The 21419-nt window shown below is 50.0% G+C and overlaps 2 protein-coding genes across 2 annotated transcripts; both read right to left on the bottom strand.

The window, feature by feature from the left end:
• Positions 1 to 1273: 1273 nt before the first annotated feature.
• Positions 1274 to 4582, bottom strand: LOC101078987 (gastrula zinc finger protein XlCGF57.1). The gene is made up of 2 exons (XM_011605935.2): positions 3853 to 4582; positions 1274 to 3519 (listed from the first exon to the last, which is right to left on the bottom strand). The coding sequence occupies exons 1-2, from the start codon at positions 4220 to 4222 to the stop codon at positions 2135 to 2137; spliced, it is 1755 nt and encodes a 584-aa protein (XP_011604237.2). The 5' UTR covers positions 4223 to 4582; the 3' UTR covers positions 1274 to 2134.
• Positions 4583 to 5099: 517 nt separating this feature from the next.
• megf8 (multiple EGF-like-domains 8) lies at positions 5100 to 21189 on the bottom strand. Its single transcript, XM_029839338.1, is given in 46 exon segments — positions 5100 to 7832; positions 7975 to 8107; positions 8191 to 8324; positions 8411 to 8581; positions 8658 to 8850; positions 8958 to 9120; positions 9229 to 9433; positions 9515 to 9729; positions 9806 to 10016; positions 10090 to 10216; positions 10291 to 10522; positions 10608 to 10743; positions 10826 to 10989; positions 11103 to 11274; positions 11357 to 11585; positions 11706 to 11824; positions 11911 to 12021; positions 12170 to 12420; positions 12545 to 12677; positions 12765 to 13005; positions 13091 to 13304; positions 13391 to 13575; positions 13710 to 13798; positions 13800 to 13950; positions 14126 to 14209; positions 14344 to 14457; positions 14639 to 14770; positions 14858 to 14976; positions 15042 to 15293; positions 15491 to 15688; positions 15841 to 16044; positions 16206 to 16369; positions 16691 to 16838; positions 17220 to 17321; positions 17400 to 17551; positions 17645 to 17755; positions 17859 to 18004; positions 18121 to 18304; positions 18381 to 18594; positions 18987 to 19075; positions 19199 to 19372; positions 19424 to 19469; positions 19502 to 19672; positions 19751 to 19914; positions 19992 to 20181; positions 20777 to 21189. Coding segments are annotated over 46 exon segments (8643 nt in total). The 5' UTR covers positions 20801 to 21189; the 3' UTR covers positions 5100 to 6350.
• Positions 21190 to 21419: the final 230 nt, after the last annotated feature.

Genomic DNA, 21419 nt, shown 5'->3' with positions numbered 1-21419 from the left:
GATGAAGATGATGATGGTGATGATGATGATGATGTAGTAGCAGTCAAACAAAGAGGAAAAGGAGGAAAAAGGAGGAAAAGGAGGAAAAGGAGGCCTTTCCATAGAACTCACCAGCCCAGTTTAAAGGTGTTTGTAATGTTAAACGAGGGGAGAACAGGAACCGGTCAGAACCGCTTCATGTCCCAGTTTTGGTAAAACTCATTTACATGCACATGAATTTTGACTGTACAGAAAAGTTTTCCAATTTATTCCATCACTTGTTTTTTTGATCAATAAATCTATTAAAGTTTAGTTATGAAGCACATTTCATAGCAGCCCCCACCACCCCAAATCTAACACAAGGAGTCTCAGCAAGACTGACACCCGTTTGCCAGGTTTCCTGGGTCACCAGTCTCAACTGTGCATCGCCAGCGTAACTCAAAAAGCCTCTGTGAGAAAATATGAATTGGGTGCAGGATGTGGTGTCACCATGGGGGGGGGGGGGGGGATCTCCATATTCTAATGAAACTAAGGTGAAAAGACTCCTAATTGGAGCAGGTCGCTGCACTGAGGAGGATTAGTGGGAGATTAACCATGGGGGGGGGGGGGGGGGGGGGGGGGGGGGGGGGTAGTTTTCCACCGCCTGGGCTCATGATGTCTGCAGTGTCCAGTTAAGCATGGCTCCATCTCTACCCTAACAAATGCCTCCAGGCCTTCAAATTCCCAATTCCCAAACTTTGTTAATGGCAGATTTCATGCATCTCAGGGTCTGCTCGTGCACCGTGCACCATTCGTGCACCATTCATGCACCATTCGTGCACGGTGCTGTGCTGGCTGCACGTCCTCATCTGCAGGTTGGGGGGAAACAACCCGATTCTGTCGCTAATTTAAATTTGGAGGAGAAAAGTTTGATGTTTGACTCTGCAGACATTAAATCACTGATTAAACTCCTGATTCTGTTTGGAACATTATTTTAAGATAAACCGACATTATTTTATCATAAACTGACATTATTTTATGCTAACACGCGGTTTATGTGCTGGATTATTAGAGGTAATATAAAACACGCCACCAGGTGTTTCTCTATGGAAAAAGCTGCCACTTTCCTCACTTTTACTTTTACAAACTGGTCTTGAAACTAGACAGAAATGAAACAACGGAAACCCAAAATAAAATCAACCAATTAAGGAGTCATTTTATCATTTGCACTATAAAAACCTGCGTTTGCTGAATTTTTTACCTAAAGGATAAACCTCCATCGCTTTAGTGTCTATAAAAACGAGCAACTCCAAAATCGTGTTCATGCAGTCATAAAATAATTTATTACGTCACATACAGCATTATTATCCGAGTGCCCCCCCCCCAGGGAAACTGTAACCCTATACGAAAAAATGAGAAAGTACTTTTTTCATGTGCACAACAAAACTGTAGTTGTTCTTAATAACGTCAACATTTTCAAACGGAATCGTTGGTGATTGTTTCACGTGTCCGACGCCTCCTTTCGTCCACTGAGAATCGGATATTTCCAGGAATCTGAAGAGTGTTTTCAAAAGAGGCTCCATTTAAAAATAGCTTGTGACCTCTTAGTGTAGTGCTGTGTCTCCACGGTAACAGTGTCGTTCAAAAGCAGCTCCGCGTTACTCGGGTTCAAAGCTCAAAGTAGTGCTGTGAGAAAAGTGTCCAGGTTACACTGAAACGTTCCTCCGCCCTCAGACAGGAAGTTCAAATAAATAAGATAACAACAAACTATGAGATACTCTTCAAAAAGGCTACAGAGCCGTCGCAGGTTTACGGATCCGCTGGGGTCCAGGTGTGAAAGGGTGTTAGTCCCTAACATGAGCTGCCGCCCTGTCCAGGACCAGTCCAGGACCAGTCCAGGACCAGTCCAGGACCAGTCCAGGACCTGTCCAGGACCAGTCCAGGACCAGTCCAGGACCAGTCCAGGACCTGTCCAGGACCAGACCAGGACCTGTCCAGGACCAGTCCAGGACCAGTCCAGGACCTGTCCAGGACCTGTCCAGGACCTGTCCTGCCCCACCATCAGGCCCCACGTTGAGCGGCTCGAGGGTACACCTGGACAGAGACGGGTCCTGAATATGGGCGATGTGCACAGCTCCGTTAGCACTGCTGCAAATGTCCGTTGATTTTAGCTCCTTCAGCGACATTTGGCCACGTGCCCCGACAGATGGTGCGAGCGCGCAAACCTGCGGGAGCAGATGGGGCAGGAGAACGGCTTCTCCCCCGTGTGCGTTAGCATATGCGTCTTCAAGTGGCCCGACAAGCGGAAGCTTTTCCCGCACTCCTCGCAGGCGTAGGGCCGCAGGTTGGTGTGGCTCCTCCGGTGCTTGCCGAGGTCGCCCGAGGAGGTGTAACGGCGGTGGCAGTCGGGACACTCGAAGGGCTTCTCTCCCGAGTGCGTCCTCTTGTGCTTCACCAGGTCGCCCGACTGGGTGAAGCTCTTGTTGCATTCGCTGCATTTGTAGGGTCTCTCCCCGGTGTGGGTGCGCTGGTGGTTCCTCAGGTGCGACAGGCGGATGAACTTCTTGCTGCAGACGGTGCAGTGGTACGGCCGCTCCCCGGTGTGGGTGCGCAGGTGGATCTTCAAAGACCCCAGATCCGAGATCTTCAGGCCGCAGTCCCCGCACTGGTGGGCTTTCTCGCTGGTGTGAACTTTGGAATGAACCCTCAGGTTTCTCTTGGTGTTGAAGCTCTTTCCGCACATGTTGCAGTGGAAGGGTTTCTCGTCGGAGTGTGTCCTCAGGTGGAGAACCAAGCTCGACTTGAAGCCAAACTCTTTCCCGCACTCGGAGCAGGAATACTCCTTCTTACCGGAGTGTGTGGTGAGGTGGCTCCTCAGGTGGTGGGCTCTGATGAAGGCCTTTCCACACACCTGACACTTGTGCGGCTTCTCTCCCGTGTGTATCTTCATGTGCTGCCGCCAACCACTGCGCTCCACAAACCTCCGGCCGCAGTCCTTGCAGACAAAAGGGCGGTCGCCCGTGTGGGTGCGCATGTGATCCCCCAAACTCTGTGGTGTGCACAGCTTCTTGCCACATTCGGGACACTGCACGCCGGTGTCCAGACAGATGGGCGTGTCCTCGGGCTCAGCGTGGTCAGCTTCATTACACAAATGAGGCCCTTGACCCCACGTTGATTGGAAGCTCTTCCCACAGTCGGCACAGCTCAGATACCCCCCTCTGGTCACCACAGACATGTTGTGCCATCGCTGGCAATGATTCTTCAGATTTTTCAGGTACTGGAAGCTCCGGGCACAGGTTGGGCAGGGGTGGAGGCGGCGGGGAGGGGCAGAAGGGTGGGCTTCCCGGACGTGGATCCTCAGGTGGACCTTAGAGTTGAAGGTGCTGCTACACACGGTGCAGGTGTGTTTGGTGAAGATGTTGAGCGCGTGGCTGGACAGGCAGTTCTTCAGCTTGGCCAGGTACTGTTTCTGATGGACCCACTTAACGTGCTTCTCCAGGAAGTCCAAGTCAGTAAATGAAACGTTGCAGTGAGGACACGGGAAAAATTCAGAGGAAGACTCTGAGAGAGGAAGAAGACGGACACGTGCATTATTAAAGGGAGCAAAATCATCGATACGACATCAACAGTGCTCAGATGTTGGTTGTCACGGTAATAAACTCCTAAAATGCTTCACTGTGTCTCTAAAAATGGAAGCTTTTCTGTCACAGTCAGGTTTCAAGTGCTTTTGGACCGAATGACTTCGGTTCGAATCTCAAAGGTTTCTTATGACTCTGAAACGATTTCACGTCGCGAACAGGTTTTTGCTTATGCTGGTTCGAAATATCGAATATAAAAAGACACATGGGACACGTCCAAACATTACAACATGATGCAAAAGCCTCATGAGCCTACCTGTGCCTTCTTCTTCTTCTTCTCTCTCATGGGCTTGCTCTTCTTCTTCTTCTTCACTGTCTCTCTCCTCTTTCAGCCACAACTCCTCCTCCTCCTCCTTCACATGGATGGAATTCTGCTCCTCTTTGATGGGTTCCTCCTGCTGATGAGCATCCGAGTCTGATGTCACGGGTCCACATTTACGGTCCGACTGGTCTCCATTGGGATCTTCTCCGATCTCCTGTGAATGAGGCTCCTCCTTGATCTGGACATTAAATCCATCCTCCCCGACACAAACTTTAAAGGTTTCCTCTGGTTCCGATTCAGCTTTAACTTTGATCGGATGCTGCTGCGGCTCCTCTGTTCTCTTTTGCTTCTTCGCAGACTTCATGCTTATCTCCTCAACATCTGTATTTAACGTCCTGTGAGCGGCGCCGCTGGATTAAACCGCTTGAGAACCGTCCATAACATGAATGGCGTCACCACACATTTATCATCACGGTCATCTTAACGTTAGCTCTGGAGCTAATCTAGGCCGACACTGTCACGGCCGCTCGTGCGCAGCGACACGTGTCCCCGCGACTTTAGCACCGTTTGTCCCAGCGTCAGTAAAAGACCCCCCGTGGCGGACGTGGCGATGCACCGAGGGCAGTTTTGAAGGATCTTCCAGCAGCCAGATGATGTTGCAGCGCTCCGGCTGTGGCCGATAACAACACATGAAGCAGGCGACGTCACTTCCGGTCGCTCTGACCAACCAGCGGGGCCCGCCGACGCTCCGGTCACGTGGTTTTTAAAGACCCGGTGGAAGAACCGAAGGAAGGAACGAATCGAATCCACGGAAACGCATCAAGTTGCTGGAAACGAACCCAGGATTCTCCGGGCAAGTGGGAAAGAGCCAGAATAGTGTCGGTTAATGCAAACAAACCCTGGAAAATGTGTCTTTGAGGGTTGAACGACTTTTCTATTTTCCGTCCCTGTTGCGATGCGGCACAACCGGCGACCGAGGAGGGATCGGTGTCATTTACATCTATTTTACATTTAAAAATCCGAATGAAATGGGCCCCCTGGAGTTCTGCCACCCGCCCTCCACACTGATGATAATTCTGTTATAAATGAAAACCTGTTACAGCTCCGAGGAACGTAACAATAAATCAATATTCATAAACAATGGCTTCTGGTTCAGGAGTTCAAAAACCACTTCAGAGGGGGTTGTTGTGCTGAGACACACACACACACACACACACACACACACACACACACTCTCTGAATCATGGAACAGAAAGTTTATTTCACTGACTCAGGACAAAGAATCTTGACAACCTTCTCTTCTCAACCGTTCCCTTTCAAAGCAAGAAACAAACACTATATACAAAAATAAAGCATGTTAAAAACCACTCATGATACAAGACAACAAAGGTATTAATGCTTATTTTGGAGGGCAATTATGAACAGTTACAATATTCATTAGCAATATTCAGAATGCTGAGCTAGATTGAGTGTTCAACTTATGACCTAATGTAATGTGTTTGACCATCGATAAGGCAGCAGCACCATGTTCACTCATGCTTAGCGTTTCATGTGATTAATGGGGCTTTTTGCCTCCATACAGTGCAAAAAAGGAAAACAAAGAGCAATAGCAACGCCACAAGTGAGCATAAACGTATTCAGCCTCAATGCAAATAAAAAATGCTGTCAAGTCCTCAAAATTTCTCACCAGGAGAACTTTTGTCTCAACTGTCTTCGGTAGTGTGAAGGTTCACGTTGCATCCTCCGCGTCTACTTTCATGATGACATTGTAGCTATGATAGCCTCATACAATCATCTAAACTGGCACACTGCCTGACAAAAAGGTCCAAGTGAACACTGACGCACATTTCATATTAACAAAACGTAGTAAGATGTTTCACAATTAAACACAATCCAGTTTATGGACGAATGATGCAGTTCATATATTATGACACCAGGAACTGAAGGCTGATATTGAAAACGTCGTCCATCTTAACAATAACACTTCACAAAGGTAAAAGGTTTCCTTGCACCAGGGACGATCCACACTCTGGCACATGCTGAACCAACGGATGCTTCTTGTTCTCAACTGGCAATTCTGATTGTCATTTCCTGGGATATAAAGCGCATGTTGGGTCCAAACGTAGCAAGTTAGTGTTTTAACATCTGAGGGTTAATGTCAAGCATTTTTATCTGCAGTTCCGCCGTCATGGCAACGCTCTCGAGCGAACCGGGATGTCTGGTTGATACGTGCAACAGCTGTAGTGCATGTGGACAACTGGCTTGGTCGTGTGGAGCACTGACGTACAGTATAGTGATACGCAATAAAGACACTTAATTCATCATACAACATATATACAACTCTTCAAAACGTTCACGTTAATGGACTGATGTTATGATGACACTTTCTTTTTAACTTCTATTGTACTTTAACCGTTAAATAGTTTATCTTATTTTACAGAGCAATTCAATCCATTATACATCTGTCTCTTTTAATTTAGATTTTTGGGTCCCTACATGGCCATTGTGGTCAGGTGCTGATGTCCAAGCAGCCCCTTCCTCCCTGCTCCTGCTCCCGGATGCCCTCCTCCGTTGCCATGGCCACAGTATTCTTGCAGGTTCTGACGCAAGGTAACCAGCGCGGAGCCCAGACAGGCGCGATTTGGGGCCAAGACCCCCCCTGGCAGCTGGAAGAGGACAGTGGCCACACCTGCCATGCCATCATCTGTCGGCTCGAGGGTGATGGGCCCGACTTTAAAGGTTGAGTAAGAGAAGCCCATGAGCTGAGAGAGGAACGGGTCCGAGCGGCAAAAGTGCTGGTAGCCGCTATAAGTGGACGGGTGGTGGTGGTGGGGGGCTTGGGTGCCAGCCGTGCTGCTGGCATAGTGGTGGGTGTTCAAGTAGTGCAGCGGCAGATGCTGGCCGCTGTTGCCCCCTCCACCCAAAGTAAGGTGGTGGTGGTGGGCCGTCGGACCAGAACCTGGGTCGTGTTTGTAGGAGACTGCCCCCGCCCTGCCCCTCTGGCCCACCATCATGCCACCAAACTTGGTTGCGCGGGCATGAGCGAGTGATACGGTGCTGCCTCCACCGGCTGACGGGAGGTAGATGAGCTGGGGCTCTTCTGGTTCCAGGTATATGGTGATCTTGGCAAAGGGCCTGGATGCCATCTTGGTCATTTCCTGGATATGGCGGCGCTGCTCCCGCCTAAAGTCCAGGAACTGTTTAACCTTCCACAGCATGACACAGACGGACAAAAAGAGGAAAAAGCAGGAGAAAAAAACTGAGAAGAAGACAAAAAGATCAATGTGGGCTTGGTCCTGTCGCAAAAAGAGCAGACCCTGGGACTCTTCGTTCCCCGCGGTTCCCACGCCTCTCAGGGCGATGTAGAAACGGCTGGATTTGAGAGAGTGCACCTCGTGGGGAAAGGTGATGACCACACGGTCCCGAACACCACGAACAACAAGGACAGTCTGTGGTTTCCACACGGTGATGTAGGAGATGAGGCCTTCAGCTCGCTCTTCTCGGATTTCCCTCTCAGCTCCAGGAGGTTTGGCTTGCAGCTGCAGTGGGTTGTGGGCCAGCGTGGGATCTCCGAGACTGGACGAGGCGTTAGCAAACACCTTAATGGGGGAGGGCGGAGAAGCTTTATCCCCTCCCGCTGTTCCACGATTCCCGGATTCTTCCTCAATCTTAATAGCGTGAATTCCAGTGTTGCGGTCCACATCTACGATGAAGGTGTCGTGGGAATTGGACACGTAAACCTCCACCTCACCAAACGTAACGTCGATCGTGACACGAATGTCCACATTGGTGAACTTTGGCTGTGCAGCAAAAAACACCGTCCGTCCTTTGGGCAGGTTCCGGATGGTGGGATCATGGAAGCAGTTGGTCTGGGAGGTGGGGTCGAAGCAGCACTCCGTGTCCACGTTAAACTGACGGTAACACTGGCGGCCGTTCACTGGCGTCCCGTTAAACGAGTCTTTGCACTTTGCACACTAAACAAAGAGCACAACAAATGCAGTTTAGTCAAATGCAGCAAAATCTGCTCACGAGATAAAAAGAAACATTTGTGATGAACACACACAGGTAAAGGGATTTGGAAAAGGAGCGCATGTCTCTCCCGTCACATGATCGTACCTGTTGTCTGTAACAGTCTTTTCTGTCACTTTGGGGGCTACTGAGACAGGAGGGGGTCTCGGTGTTGTTTTGGCAGGGGCACCCGGTGCCGTCGTGTTCGTTACACGTGTCTGCGTGGCCGTTACACTGACACCTGACGGGAAGAAACGGACAAACCAATAATGATAATCCAATCAGGAAAATCCACCAACCTTATGGGATTTAAAAGTTACTCACTTCTCACACTTTCCCTGTAACAAGAAGTAGCCACTAAGACAGCTTTCGCATTTGTCCCCCAAACTGTTGTTCTGGCAATTTACACACACCGCGTTCTCTTCGGTGGGACCCTCAGACACCCAATCTGGAATTTGCTAAAGCGACAAAGAGATGTGACAGAAGATAAGAGAGGGCCAAAACTGAATGTTCAGGGCAGTACTCAGAGGTTAAAGATACTCACGCTGCTGGCGTCCAGCAGGAAATGCCGGGAGTTTTCACGAGCTTTCCTGTACTCATTCCGGGACAAACAAACATCGCTGTTTCCTCGGCAAAATTCCCGACATGGACGGCAAGTACCACCTCCCTTGGCGGAGCCCACAAACAGAGGCTTACACTTCTCACAGTGCTTTCCCTAGAAATTGGGAGGGAGGGAATGAATCATGTGCCAGCACAGGGACGGCTGCGGGCCAGCGGCGGTGATCACTTACGATGGTGTTGTTGTGGCACTCCAGACAAACATCTGGCTTGTTCACGCCAGCACAGTTGCTGTGTTTGTTGCAGCTGCACTGAGATGAACAGTTCTCCCCAACAAATCCAAAATGACACTGGCAAGCTCCCGGTGACACGCAGGTCCCGTTCACGCAGCCTTGTGCACAGACTGGCTCACACTGACCAGAAGCACTGTGTTGGGGGAAAACAAACCACATTCAAACAAGCTTTTGTGCACAGAAACGAAGTTTCTGCTGCTGTTTAGTGACTGAGGAGGAGGCGCCGACCTTGACTCATACCTGCTGAGGATGTAACCCTGTTTGCATGTGCAGTGGAACCCCTGAGGTAAATCATGGCAGTCCTGGGTGCTGTTGCAGTGATGATGGCCATTGGCACACTCGTCCTCCTCGGGACAGTGGAGGACGGCCCAACTGCTGTTACTCAGGGGGCAAAACACCTTCACTCGCACCTGAGAAAAGGGGATGGAGTACAAAAGTAGTGGAGTACAAAAGTGTCAGCATCAAGCGTCTGCATCCTACAACGCTACGTTTCAGAACATGAAAAGAAGACCTTTCTTACCATCAAGTCCTCCCTGTAAGCAGCGTCCAGCCCCATTCCCCCCCTGAGATGCACACCACCCACACTGAGGCCTGGAGATGCACTGGGAACACTGGGTGAGCTGAGAGCACTGTGGAGTGCAAGAATCCCCCCCTAAAAGTAGGCGGCCGCACTGGCCTGCTTCACACCGGAGGGGCACAAAAGACGGGCTCATGCACTGGAGAGACAGGAAGGTCAGCGGAATATGGAAAACTCACAACAAGCTAATTCAATTTAAGCTCCACCGGGACAGTCTCACCTGCTGTAGTGCCATGCTCCAGACACAATGCTGCCACCCTCCATCGGAGCCCCGAGAGCCCAGACAGAGGCTGCAGTTCTGGAGGCTGTGGCAGGGTGGAGGGCAAGGCATTGGGGGAGAAGACTCCACTTGCATGGGTGAGACATTGAGCAGGGCGTAGCTGAAACATGTCCAGTCGTAGGTGGGATTCACACTCAAAGTACGACTCGTCTCACCTGGGACATCACAGGGCACACATTCTCATCAGCGTGAAGAAATGCACACGCTTCCTGAGCACGACGCCAACGCTACCTGTGCGCTTGAACTGGCGTGTCCACATGCACTTCCCAAATGCAGTACACTTGGGGCAGTCGGATGCTTCACAACTGGTCTCAGAGCAGTTGATGGACAGAAAGAGCTCTCTCTGGTTGATCTGGCAGTCGTGTTCGGAGGTGCAGCTAACAGAGCTGCTGATGCACGCGCCTTCTGGACAGTTTGTGCACCACTTGCACTGCAGAGAAGGCTGAAAAATCCAGCAAAGCGTTTCAATTTTCAGACAACAGACATTTCTTTTGTGAAGAAAACGGTTCAGTTACCTGCGATGGACTGGAGAATGTTTTGGGATGTCGTGCCAGACATTCACTGCAGGTCTTCAATCTGCGACACTGATCGGGCTGACGGGGGGTTGGGGAACAGGTGGATTGTCCTGTGAAGCAGCCCATTCTGAGGGGAAAGGGATTGCTTGCTCATTGCACACGGGGTTAACGTAAGACAGCAGTAATCATTTAGAGCGTTACCTCTCAGCACTGTCAGAAGAAGCACAGGTTCCTCTGCACCACATGCAACTTCCTGTTGTAGTGTTGCAGGCCTCTGGTGAAGACAGCAAGGCACAGGGGTCAGAAGGGACCGACAGGGTTAGGAGTCTCCCCAGTGTGACACCATTGAAGCCGCCTGACAGGAAAAGTTGGCGATCCCAGCTTGTCATTGCAAGTGACACCGAACGATTTACTGGATCTCCCACAGCTGAGGCTGAAGGAAAAGAGAGTGAAATGATTTGGGTCTGGACAAGGAAGGCTTTGACATCTGAATGGGCAGACATTGTCAAGGCAGCCACCTGGGTGGATCCATGTGTTACAGTTAATTTGGTACAGAGACACAGAGTTGCTGTAGTCTTCCTCTTCTGTTCTTCCCCCAACAATCACCATGGTGTCTTTTATCAGGGCGGCAGCGTGGAAGAAACGGGACAGGGGCTGTGTCGCAAAGAGAGGGGGCATAATGAGAATCAACACATCGAGAGAGGGTAAATACGTTGCTCGTTAAAAGATCTCATACCTTATTGCCCTGTGAGGGGACGAGGAGGGACCATGTGAGGCTGGGGTAGAACAAACTGTAAAGCTCTCCTGAGGGCTCCACAGTCTCCACGTGAAAGCGGTAGCCTCCGAAGACATAGATGGCATCAGTCTGCTCATGGTACACAGCTGAGTGGCCATATAAACCTGCAGAATAAAGTCAAAAGGAAACGAAAAGCATTTTCACACAAGGTTTCTTTGACAACAGAAGCTGAAGATGCAGATAATAGTTGTCCATTTAAAAATAAGGCCTCACAAACCTGAAGGTGGCGTGCCAGTGTGGGGTGCAATAGTCCAGTTGCCGGACTGAGGATTGAATTCCAGCAGATGGTGGTTGAAGCCGTTCTCTGGAGAATACCCACCAATCAAGAGCACAGATGAGTCTCGGCGTACCGTCAGGGTGTGGCCCGCTACAGGGGGCAGCACTGAGCTCTGTCAGCAGTGGAGCAAAGTTTGAGTTGATGGCAGAGAAACCCAAAGTAAACAGAAGCTTTTGGAGCATGTGAAGGCTGACCGGATGTTCTCTCCAGATTAAGCTGCTCAGATTGAGACTCCAGGTGTCTCCAGCCACACCGTCCTGAGTAACCCCTCCCACCACCAACATGAAGCTGTGGCTGGCACCATGGCTCCCAGATTCATGAGCAAGCAGCGAAGAGGCGTGATGATAACGAGAGTGAGGCGCAGAACCTTCTTCAAGAGCACTTGTCAGCATTTGGGTCCAACGGCGCTCTGACACAGAATATCTAAAGAAGCCAAGAACAGATCGGTTTGAGACCCAACGTATGCAAGTGTGTGTACATACAGAAACAAGATCATGACCGTGACGGCCATATTAGTAAAAACTCGTTGTGGTATGGCTATACCTGTAAACATTTCCCAGAATGCCCTCTGACAGCGACAGGCCACCATACATCCAGAGGTTACCCTGTGGTTCAGACACAAGTGAGTGGCCCATCCTGTGGAGGAACCTGTGCGCCTGGTTCTGGGGATGAACAGAACACATGTTTGTCTCACCTGAGCAGAAAAGTTCATGCTGCAACAATCATGCTGCTCATATTCTGTGCTTACCAGTGTTAGCTGAGTGTCCAGCAGCGTTTCCCAGACCAGGCTGTTGGAGTCCCGAGGGACTGAGCAGTCCGGGCCGACCCAGTTGTCAGCACACACGCACACCCCCAGAGACTGACACAGACAAATATTGTGGTTGAGAATAATTCGTTCTAAAGAACACGTCAAACCAATCGGACACATTTTAAGGCTGTCAGCTGTTGCGTCACAACAAAGTCAACACATTTTTCTCACATCAAACTCAGATATTTCATGTTCTTACTATATTACAAGTCCCTCTTCCTTCTGCTATCCCACAATCTTGAGGGCAAACGGGTCGGTCGCAGTGCGGTCCGCCATAACCCCGTGGACACTGACAGATCCCTCCTCGACACTGGGAACCACTCGGACATACAGGAGACCCCGATTCTCCCTCATCAGAGCCGTGGTGACACTTCCGGACCCAAAATGAGGCGTTGAAGCCTTGAGGGTTATTTGATGAGACATTGGCCTCAAAGTAGACAGAGATCACACCTGAAAACAACGTGCAGGTTAGAGTTCAACACCTTTCACATCATTTATCCTGAGGGAAGCATCATGCACAGTACTGGTTAGAGTCTACTGACAACAATACGTGACTACGTTTGTAAAATATTACCTGAGGTGGCCTCAACGGTGATTGGTTGAGCACGAGTGGTGCCACAAAATGCCCCTATTAAGTTGTGATCGGAATGTACAACTCCATTGCTCAGGAAGCGAGGAAGACCATCAAACACATAGACAAAAGAACCCTGAAATATCATAAAAATATGAAATAAACATTGATGGAGAAAAATAATGGAGGATATGATTGTGGTCAGGCAAACCTAGCCACTCACGTTACAGAGTGTGTGGGAGTCCGGGTGCAGGGTGAGGGCTACAGGGGGGCACAGCTGCCTGGGCTGACAGGGAGCCAGCTTCTCAGTCACGGACAGGACCCACAAACAATGAGAAAGTCCTCCTTTGCCCTCTGCACCACTTCGCCATCCCAGAGAAGAAGAGAAGGGCATGGCAGAGGCGGATGCGGGGGAGAGAAGCACGGAGCGACCCTGACACTGCCTGTAGCACGTGCCGTTGTTCCTGTTCATGGTGACAGACAACTGATTATGCCCCTGAGTGTGATATTTTGGTAATGCGACGTGTACAACACTCAACAGCTTCACACCTGGGGTCTCCATAGTAACCAGGGAGGCAGGACTCACAGTGAGGTCCCTGAGTGTTGTGTGTGCAGTAGCACTGGCCTGTGTGGTTGTGACAGTACCCTTGCAGCGGGTCGCCATGGCCATTACACTCACACGGCACACAGTCACTCCCCCACGCCAGGGCGGAACCAAAGCTCCCGGGACGACAGTGCTCACAATGAGGCCCAGTCGTCCAATCTGGAAGAGAAAAAGTATCAATATCAAGGAAGCGGTTTTGACCATAATATCAAACGTTATTTTACTGTAAGACATGAGGGCTTCACCCTGGCATTCATCGCAGATCCCTGGTGCAGTTATACAGGTGGAGTGGAAGTTGCAGCCACAGTCTACATCACACTCCACACCGCTGAGAACCAGAGTGGCGGGGTCGGACGTCCAGCCGAGGGAACATTCACACTCGAACCGTGGGCTCCCACTACACTGGCCCTCACGACACTCGTTGTAGCACCTGTTGGAGGGATAAAAACACTGCTTAAAGCTTTTAGCATGATTATGACAGCAAATGTGGTGACCAGATGGGAACGGGACAGCATGGCGTCCGACCGGAACGGAAGGTGCACGCGCTCAGACGGAGACGCTCACGTTTGGTTGCAGTGCTGCGTGCCATCTCCTGTGTATCCCCTCTCGCAGTGACACTCAAAGGACGTCGGAGTGTTGATGCATGTGGCGAAAAGGATGGCAGTTGTGAAGACCCAACCGGCATTCCTCCACATCAGGACAGGACGGGTACGACCAGATTGCGTCTTGCTCTTCGTCGTCCAAATGCTCCAGCTCCATCTCCATCTCAATGGGTCGGGGTGGCGCCGAGGTCTGTGGTTCAGGACTAGGAGACATAAATGATTTAATAGGTACATATAGAGTATATACAGCCATTTTAACTGTATGACTTCAAAAGTCTGCATATTTAATAAAGTGCATATTCATTTCTTTATTTTATTCCTGCAGTCAGTATATAAGTCCCTAAAAAGAATCATGACATTCAAGAAGAGATACGTTACTTTGTAGCTCGTGCGTCAGCCACAGCAACGCTGCAGTTATAGAACAAGGGATCATCCATTCCTGCCCAGTCGCCCCTCAAACACCTGGGATTGAAGATTGATGGACAGCGTGAAGAGTTAGCAGGATGTTTACACTTAAAAAGGTGTCATTTCCTTCTGATTACTGATGCCATTCTAAATCAACTAACACTGTAGCGATAACGTGGAGCTATACTTACTTTCCAATTGTTGGATTGTTGTAATCACCACACCACCCACACTGGAACGTCTGCAAGCATTCTGTGCACGTGTTTAAAGCCGAGCACTGCTTGCACTGGGGAACTGAGTGAACACTGGCAGGTAGGAGAATCACATTATTCCATTAGCAACCTCAAGTTCACTAAATAAACCCCAAATTTTAACAATCAATTTCATAATTTTTTTCCTTTATTTAAACCATTTTACAGTGTTTAAGGTGCAACAACTGACAAAACATCGAACCCCTCTAATAAAATGAAAAAGAGCTCCCTTTACCTGTCATACCAGTCTCTGCACTCTCCGTAGGGGTATTTAGTGAGGTAGGCAGCAAAGTAGAAGCAGGCCTGGGCCGACTCACACCACGCACACTGGCTGGAGTTGGAGAGGCATTCCCCACACGTCTTCCTCCTGTAGCAGACAAGAGACAGAACAAAGAAGAGAAGCTTGGAATCAAGTACAATCTGAGATCTCCATTGTTAAACACCTCCAACTCACTGGTTGCAGACTTTGGGGCAGCCCTTCGGGTCACGTATGGATCCATCTAGCCGTCCCCGCCGGCTGCACTGATAATCGCCTTTCTTGCTAGAGTTGATCTGCCACTCACAGTAAGGGTCCTGCACGCACACGTTTACGTTGGACAATAATTCCTCCATTAAAGGAGATGTTTCCTCTGATATACCTGAGTACAAGCGGAGCAGTCTCTGTACTCCTCGCAAAGGGGGCAATGCTGGGGTGCTAGCAGCAGGTGGCGCCAACTCTCTCCTTTCCCGTCCCTGTCGTCCTCGGGACAGGGGTCCGCGCTGTTCCGCAGAAGGCAGCGGGAGACAGACGTGCACCAGCCACAAGACTGGTCTGACAGGCAGGCCAAGCAGGACATGTACCCTGAGCAGGAACCTGAGCGGTACGGCTCCAGGAACAGGAAGGATATCTCCTAGAGGGGTAATTACGGATTTATGGCACGTTGATACGGAATTCCTCACTTACATTGTAGTGAAACATGATGTTTTTCATTTTTTATAACTCATATAGGAGGATATTGTTTACGTCTTTTATTACAAATACAAAAGTTGTAAAAATGTTACTGTGATCGAGATTTTAGTTTTTGTAAAAATATAAGCCAACACTCACACTACCCCCTGGTAAGGTCCGGTTCCAGATGAGGGCCATCTCACTGGCTTGTCCCGAGCCCGAGTTGTTAAGGTAGCCTTCGGCCTGAACCAGGTAATGGTTACCCCTCGTCAGGTTGGAGAATAACTTACTTCCCTCTGCACGACTCAACAGCTTCAGCTCCTTCTCCTGCTGCGCCGCCCAGCGACCCACCACTTCCTGTCGCGCGATGAGAGATGTGAGAAATGTTAAGTGTTTAATCAAACGTTGCCGATGATCAGTAAAGAAACGTTTACTATCAGATATTCAGTAATAACGGCACTAGTAACTGAGCTTTACTGGCTGTCCAGCAGACAAAAAGCTTCTCTCACCAGTTGGCTGGAGTTGGGCCCTGACGCCACCCGAGCCTCAAAGTGGAGTCTCTGGATCCGAGCCCACATGGAGACAGTCTCAGTGGGAGCAGGTGCAGGTGGAGGGGCCCCCCACAAGGGGTGGATGAAGCCCCTGAACTGGAGCGCTACATCCATTTCTGTAGTGGGGCTGAGGATGATGGTGGTGCTGCGGAGGATGGACACCTGGGGAGGGAGTGATGGGGGGCGAAAGATGAAGCAACGAGAAAATGAGCAACATAAAATGTAACAGTAAAGATCATGTGTGGAGGAGGGAGGGAGGGAGGGAGGGAGGGAAAGCTTTAAAAAGCGTCATGAGAGTGAGCAGAGGAAACGGGACTCCGTACCTTGTCAGGCTGGGAGTCGTTGCGGGGATGCTGGAAGGTGAGCAGGTGCAGTCCTGGGACATAGTTCTCGGTGCGACAGAAGTGGAGGGAGGTTAGGAAAAGGGTACGCTCCCCCCACCAGCCGTACGCCCCTGAGATCTGGTCCACACGGCACGCACTTCGCTCTGTGAGACCGAGAAGGAGAGGTCAGCACACAAAGAACACACCTGACCTCCAAACCTCACAACACAGCAGTTGTCTGGAATTCACCACTGCACTAAATCATAGTGGATTATGGGTAATGCGGTTTCAAAAACAACAATAAAATGAAGCGATCACACAGCACCAGAAGTTTGCATGGGGACAAGTGTTTGTCCAGCCTCATGTGAGCGTGACCACTTCACTTTGTCCGTCTCTGAAGCCGCACCCACGAGTCCAACAGTGCTTTTTCAGAGTGAGCTGCAGGCTTTGTCTCCCGGCCTCCTTCCTCCCTCTCGGCGTCTCACCTGACACTGGAAGGCAGGATTCGTTCTGGACACACCAGCCAAACTCCCCCGGAGCACGGGCCAGCGACGGCGGCGTGCCGCTGAACACCAGGCAGGACTGGCAGTCAGACAGGAAGCGAGCCAGGCCCAGGCAGCCCGTGCTACCACACTGTGGGCACAAAACAGCTTTCACCAGGATAAAGGGTCAGAACCGAAGCACCGAGACCAAAACTGAGTCAAATGTTTTCACATCAGAGCTTTTATACCACGGAACAAGCTTATTCTAAAATAGCAGCACTGACTTGGAGCTATTTCAGGTATTTGTGTTCCATGCTAACACAGGAAAGACCAACTTTACATCTTTAATATAACAGTTAGTGTAAATTTATGAAAGACTTTTCTTCAAAAAATTCTAAAATAAATCATAATCTGAATAGTTTTGCTAATCTAGCAGTTTCTTTACCATTAAAGCAAATTCTGAGGCTGAAACGACCTAATGTTATTAGTTCTATTTCCTTGTTGGAGCGTCGACCATAAAACCAGAGGTTACCGGATTGGTTGGCTGGTACTCTCGACAGCGGCCTTCACACCAGCTGCACTCGGGGTTCTTCAGGCACATGCTTTCATCCAGAGCCTCGGCACAGAAGGCATCCTGGTGGGAAACATGACGGACTGTTACTGTCCTCATCAGGCTGACACCCCCCCCTGTTTTTAGTTTTTTAACACTCACCCTGTCACCTTGATCACTACTAACAAAAAGTGGAACTTTGTAGGCCACCAGATCTCCGCGGGCAACGCCGCTGTAACCCCCAGCCACCAGCAGCACTCGCCCCTCCATCACAGCAGCAACATGTGAGTAACGGCCTCTGACAGACCCCCCACCTGAGGACGGAGGAGACCATCACAGGCTGCTTAACACGGAGCAAATCAGCAGGAGGTGAAAACTGGGACAGTCCAGAAGGTTCCACAACTCACTGAGCGACCAGCTCTCCCCAACAGACACCCACTGATGGCAGCCCAGATGGTAAAAGAAGATCTCCTCATCATAACACTTCTCCTCTTGGTAGTGAATATGGACGTTCCCTCCTGGTGGAGAGCAACAGAAGATGTTAATGTATTAAATATAGAAATATATTAAGATATGAATGGGAAAAGGTTCCGAAGTGAAGCTGATTTTCTGGCTTCTCACCATAAACAACCATGTAGTTTCCGATGACGGTGGCCGAGTGGAAGGCTCTTTCTCTTGGGCCTGTTGCTGGGAAACGGGAACGGAAAGATGTCCAGAACCTTCTGTCCACGTGAAACACATCAGTGTTGTTCACCCTCACGCTGAACCTGAGAACAGCACAGATCAAATGCACCTTAATGAGCATAATTCTCTCTTTTACATGTTTGAAAAGAGCGAGACACTCAAATCAAAGATCAAAGACACAAAGGTCAGCATTAGGAACCTGGCAGTCGTGGGCCGGTGGCCTCCGTAGACCAGCAGAGTCCTGGAGGGGCTGTGGAACACCATGGAGTGTCCGGCCGTCGCTGGGGGCTTCCCCCCGGTGGGGTAAACGGTCTCCCACCGCCCGCTGCCGTGGAGGCCGAACCGATGGAGAGAGGAGGAGAACATGTCCTCCTCGGTGCGACCTGAGACAGGAGCAGAGACCGTGATTCCAGAGCCAACAGACAAGCGTGCGAGGCGACTGCGTCACGTGACACCCACCGCCAAATACGTAGAGATAAACGTCGACAACGGCCGCGGCGTGATTGGCCAGTCTCGGGGCGCCGCGGGAGCTGGAGAACCCGAGCTGCTGCCAATCATCAGTCAGCGGTCGATACATCCAGACGTCACTGGCCAGAGAACCGTTGGCGAGTTCCCCTCCAAATATCACCATGTTGCCCTTCCACTCTACAGCGGCGTGGGAGTGACGGGCCACCTGGAAATGGTCAGAAAGCTCCATGAGTTAAAGGGAGGACGCGCGTCAACCTGCCAGTGACGGACAGAACGTCCATAAACACATGGAGGTGGACCAGAAGGGAGCAAGTAGCTGAGAGGGGACGTAATGAAGCCGATGCGCCTACATGAACTCCGTATGTTGGTGGAAGGAAGAGACAGAAGCAGCACATTAACAGCCTGAAGCACGTCGGGAATCTGCCTCATTCCAACTCTACCGAGGATCTCGTGTTCAGTGGTGGAAAACTTTCTTGTCTTCGACTTTATATTTATCCTCTTTGGCTATTTTTAATAAAAACACATTTTCAAGCGTTCTATGCTCCCTCGCCTGAGAGCTGATCGACTTACGGAGCCCAGAAATGAGACGTTACTTACTGGAGAGTGACCGTACGACCTGCTGTCCCACTGATTGGACGTCAGGTTGAACCTGATCAGGTCACCAAGAGCTCTGTTGAGGTCAAATCCTGGAGGAGGAAGTGGTCACAGTGTCAGTCGTCAATAACAACCAATCAAAATTGATTAGCTCTGGAGCACAAACACGGATGTGGCGATTGTCTGAGGATCACTGCAGACACTTGGAATCTTACCCCCGAACATGTAGAGCGATCCAGTAGGAGACAGATAGACTCCGGCAGAACCGGTCCTGGGGGGTATGTATGGGTTTCCCTCAGTGACGCGCCACCACCGCCCTGCCCCCCCGTCATCGTTCAAACCCAGCTGGCAGTTCTGACCCATGAAGCCTGGTCTGCACACACAACGCTCTCCTCTCTATAGAAACGATGGACACGGGTCAGCAAACACGTTCTCAGAGCTGAAGGTAGCAGGACGTGCTCCCTCTGCCACCCTGACCTTGTCACACTGGCCGTTCACCGGAACAAGACTCGGAGCACAGCGGGGACATGCAAGCCGCCCCCCCCCCAGCCCTGCTGGCAGAGGCACTTGAGGGTGGAGGAGTCGCACCGACCGTGTCCGCCGCAGGCTCCAGGGCACAAGGAGAAGGTGTAAGTGGCATTGAAGCCCAAGAGGTTGTAATTGGCATCACTGAAGAGGTGAAGCAGCATCTGGACAGGAAGAATGAAAACAACACACTTTAGAAACGCCACCTTTTTTAAGGGTTTCCTGTCTCTTGACCAGAATACCTTCCCAGACTTGGCTTCAATGGGCTGAGGCATCGTCTTCCCACTCAGACTGGCGAGGAGGGGGCTCTGGTACGAGTCTCCGTCATAAACAAACAGGTAATCATAGGTGCACTCTGTCTCCATGAAGGTGAAGTTCAGGACAATGCGGTGGCTGTTGCTGGGAGCTGGAAACAGAGAAGCAACACGGCTGCTGTGTGTTTTGTCACAATCAAAGGCAAAGGACACGATTGTCTCCTCATACCTTTGATAAGCCACTCGCAGTTCCCATTGACAGAATAGTTTCCCGGCCCATCAGTCACGTAGCCTGGCGGCCCCCTCAAGACTTGCCTGTGGCCCTTGCAGTCTCCTGCCTGGCAACCATGTAAGTTAGCGGACAGTAGAAGCAGCACAATGAGGGGCACCGGGAGGGGGGAGGCCATCCCTGGCTCAGCCTAAAACACAAGAGGCAAAATGATTCAGTAACGCACCAAAGAGCTCGACAGCAGCCTGGACTAGCAACAGCAGCAGAATAAAACACTCACTTTACAGGAAAAAACAAATATAGCTGCATCCATAAGGAATTATATTCAGAAATGCAAAAATAAAACATTTTTTGTAGCGCCAGTGTTTATTACATAATATTACTGTCAGCATATCATCCGGTATGAACGCATCTTTAAACATAATTGGCCTTTCAACTGCAAAATTAAACACAATCAAGTGACCAAATGCAAATATCTGATGCATATGGGATGCACAGAGGTTTCAAATACAAAGAATATTATGATGGAGGAAACAGCTGTTAGCCCTGTGCACAATAATATTCCATAGAATATTTAACATATATCTCAGTAAAAAAAAAATCACCTTAATTGGCTCTTATATAAAGATTATATATACTGTCTGAATCAAAATGAAACGATTATTCACCAAGCAAGGGGAAGACTGTAGGCTATCAAAACAAGGCTAACTGAGCTAGCTTAACTACTAGCGTTTCCATTGAGGCCATTAGTCGGTCAGTTTGCAGATTTCTGTCATTGCACTCACCAGTTGCCGTCTCTTTGGCCTCATGATACTTTACATTTTCGGAGACTCTTAACTCTAGCCACACTGTGAGCTAGATAAGTGCTGCTCGCAGGCTAAACCAGTAAATAGCTTAGCATCCGGAATCTCTGCAGAGCACAGCCGTGAATGCAACTCTCGGCTCGGCTAGCTCGACTGCTAGCTAGCGGTAGCTGCTCAGCCGAATCCAGATGCGTAATCGTACGAGGCTGCACAATCGGCCGGAATGGGGCTTTTACAAAACAGCAATTGATTAAGTAGCTACAAAAACACGCACGGACGCCTCAACCGCATTGTTCAGACAAAACGGTAGCTAGCGAAGAGAGGCTTGTGGGTCTCTGAGCGACTCTGAGGCTTCATGTTGAGGACAGATGCCCGTTGTTTTGGTGTTAGCAGCGGTTACCAACACAAAGACTGCGCCCCCTGCGGCCTGCGCCGGTACTGCATCTAGCGGATATGACCCCCACTTTAGCGCGATATCAGATGCACAAATGTTAATATTTTTAGGTTTAAAGAAGCTGAAGTCTAACCTAAAGACACCGCCATTTACAGTTGGAACATGTGTCCAATTTAAAAGAAGATCCAAATGTTTAAAATCTAACCAGCATTCCATTCTTTATTGCAAAGT

Source organism: Takifugu rubripes, chromosome 7 (genome assembly GCF_901000725.2).
Source record: "Takifugu rubripes chromosome 7, fTakRub1.2, whole genome shotgun sequence".
Lineage (NCBI taxonomy): Eukaryota > Metazoa > Chordata > Actinopteri > Tetraodontiformes > Tetraodontidae > Takifugu > Takifugu rubripes.
The sequence above is the reverse complement of the archived record's forward strand: the minus strand, read 5'-3'. Positions and strand labels throughout refer to the sequence as shown.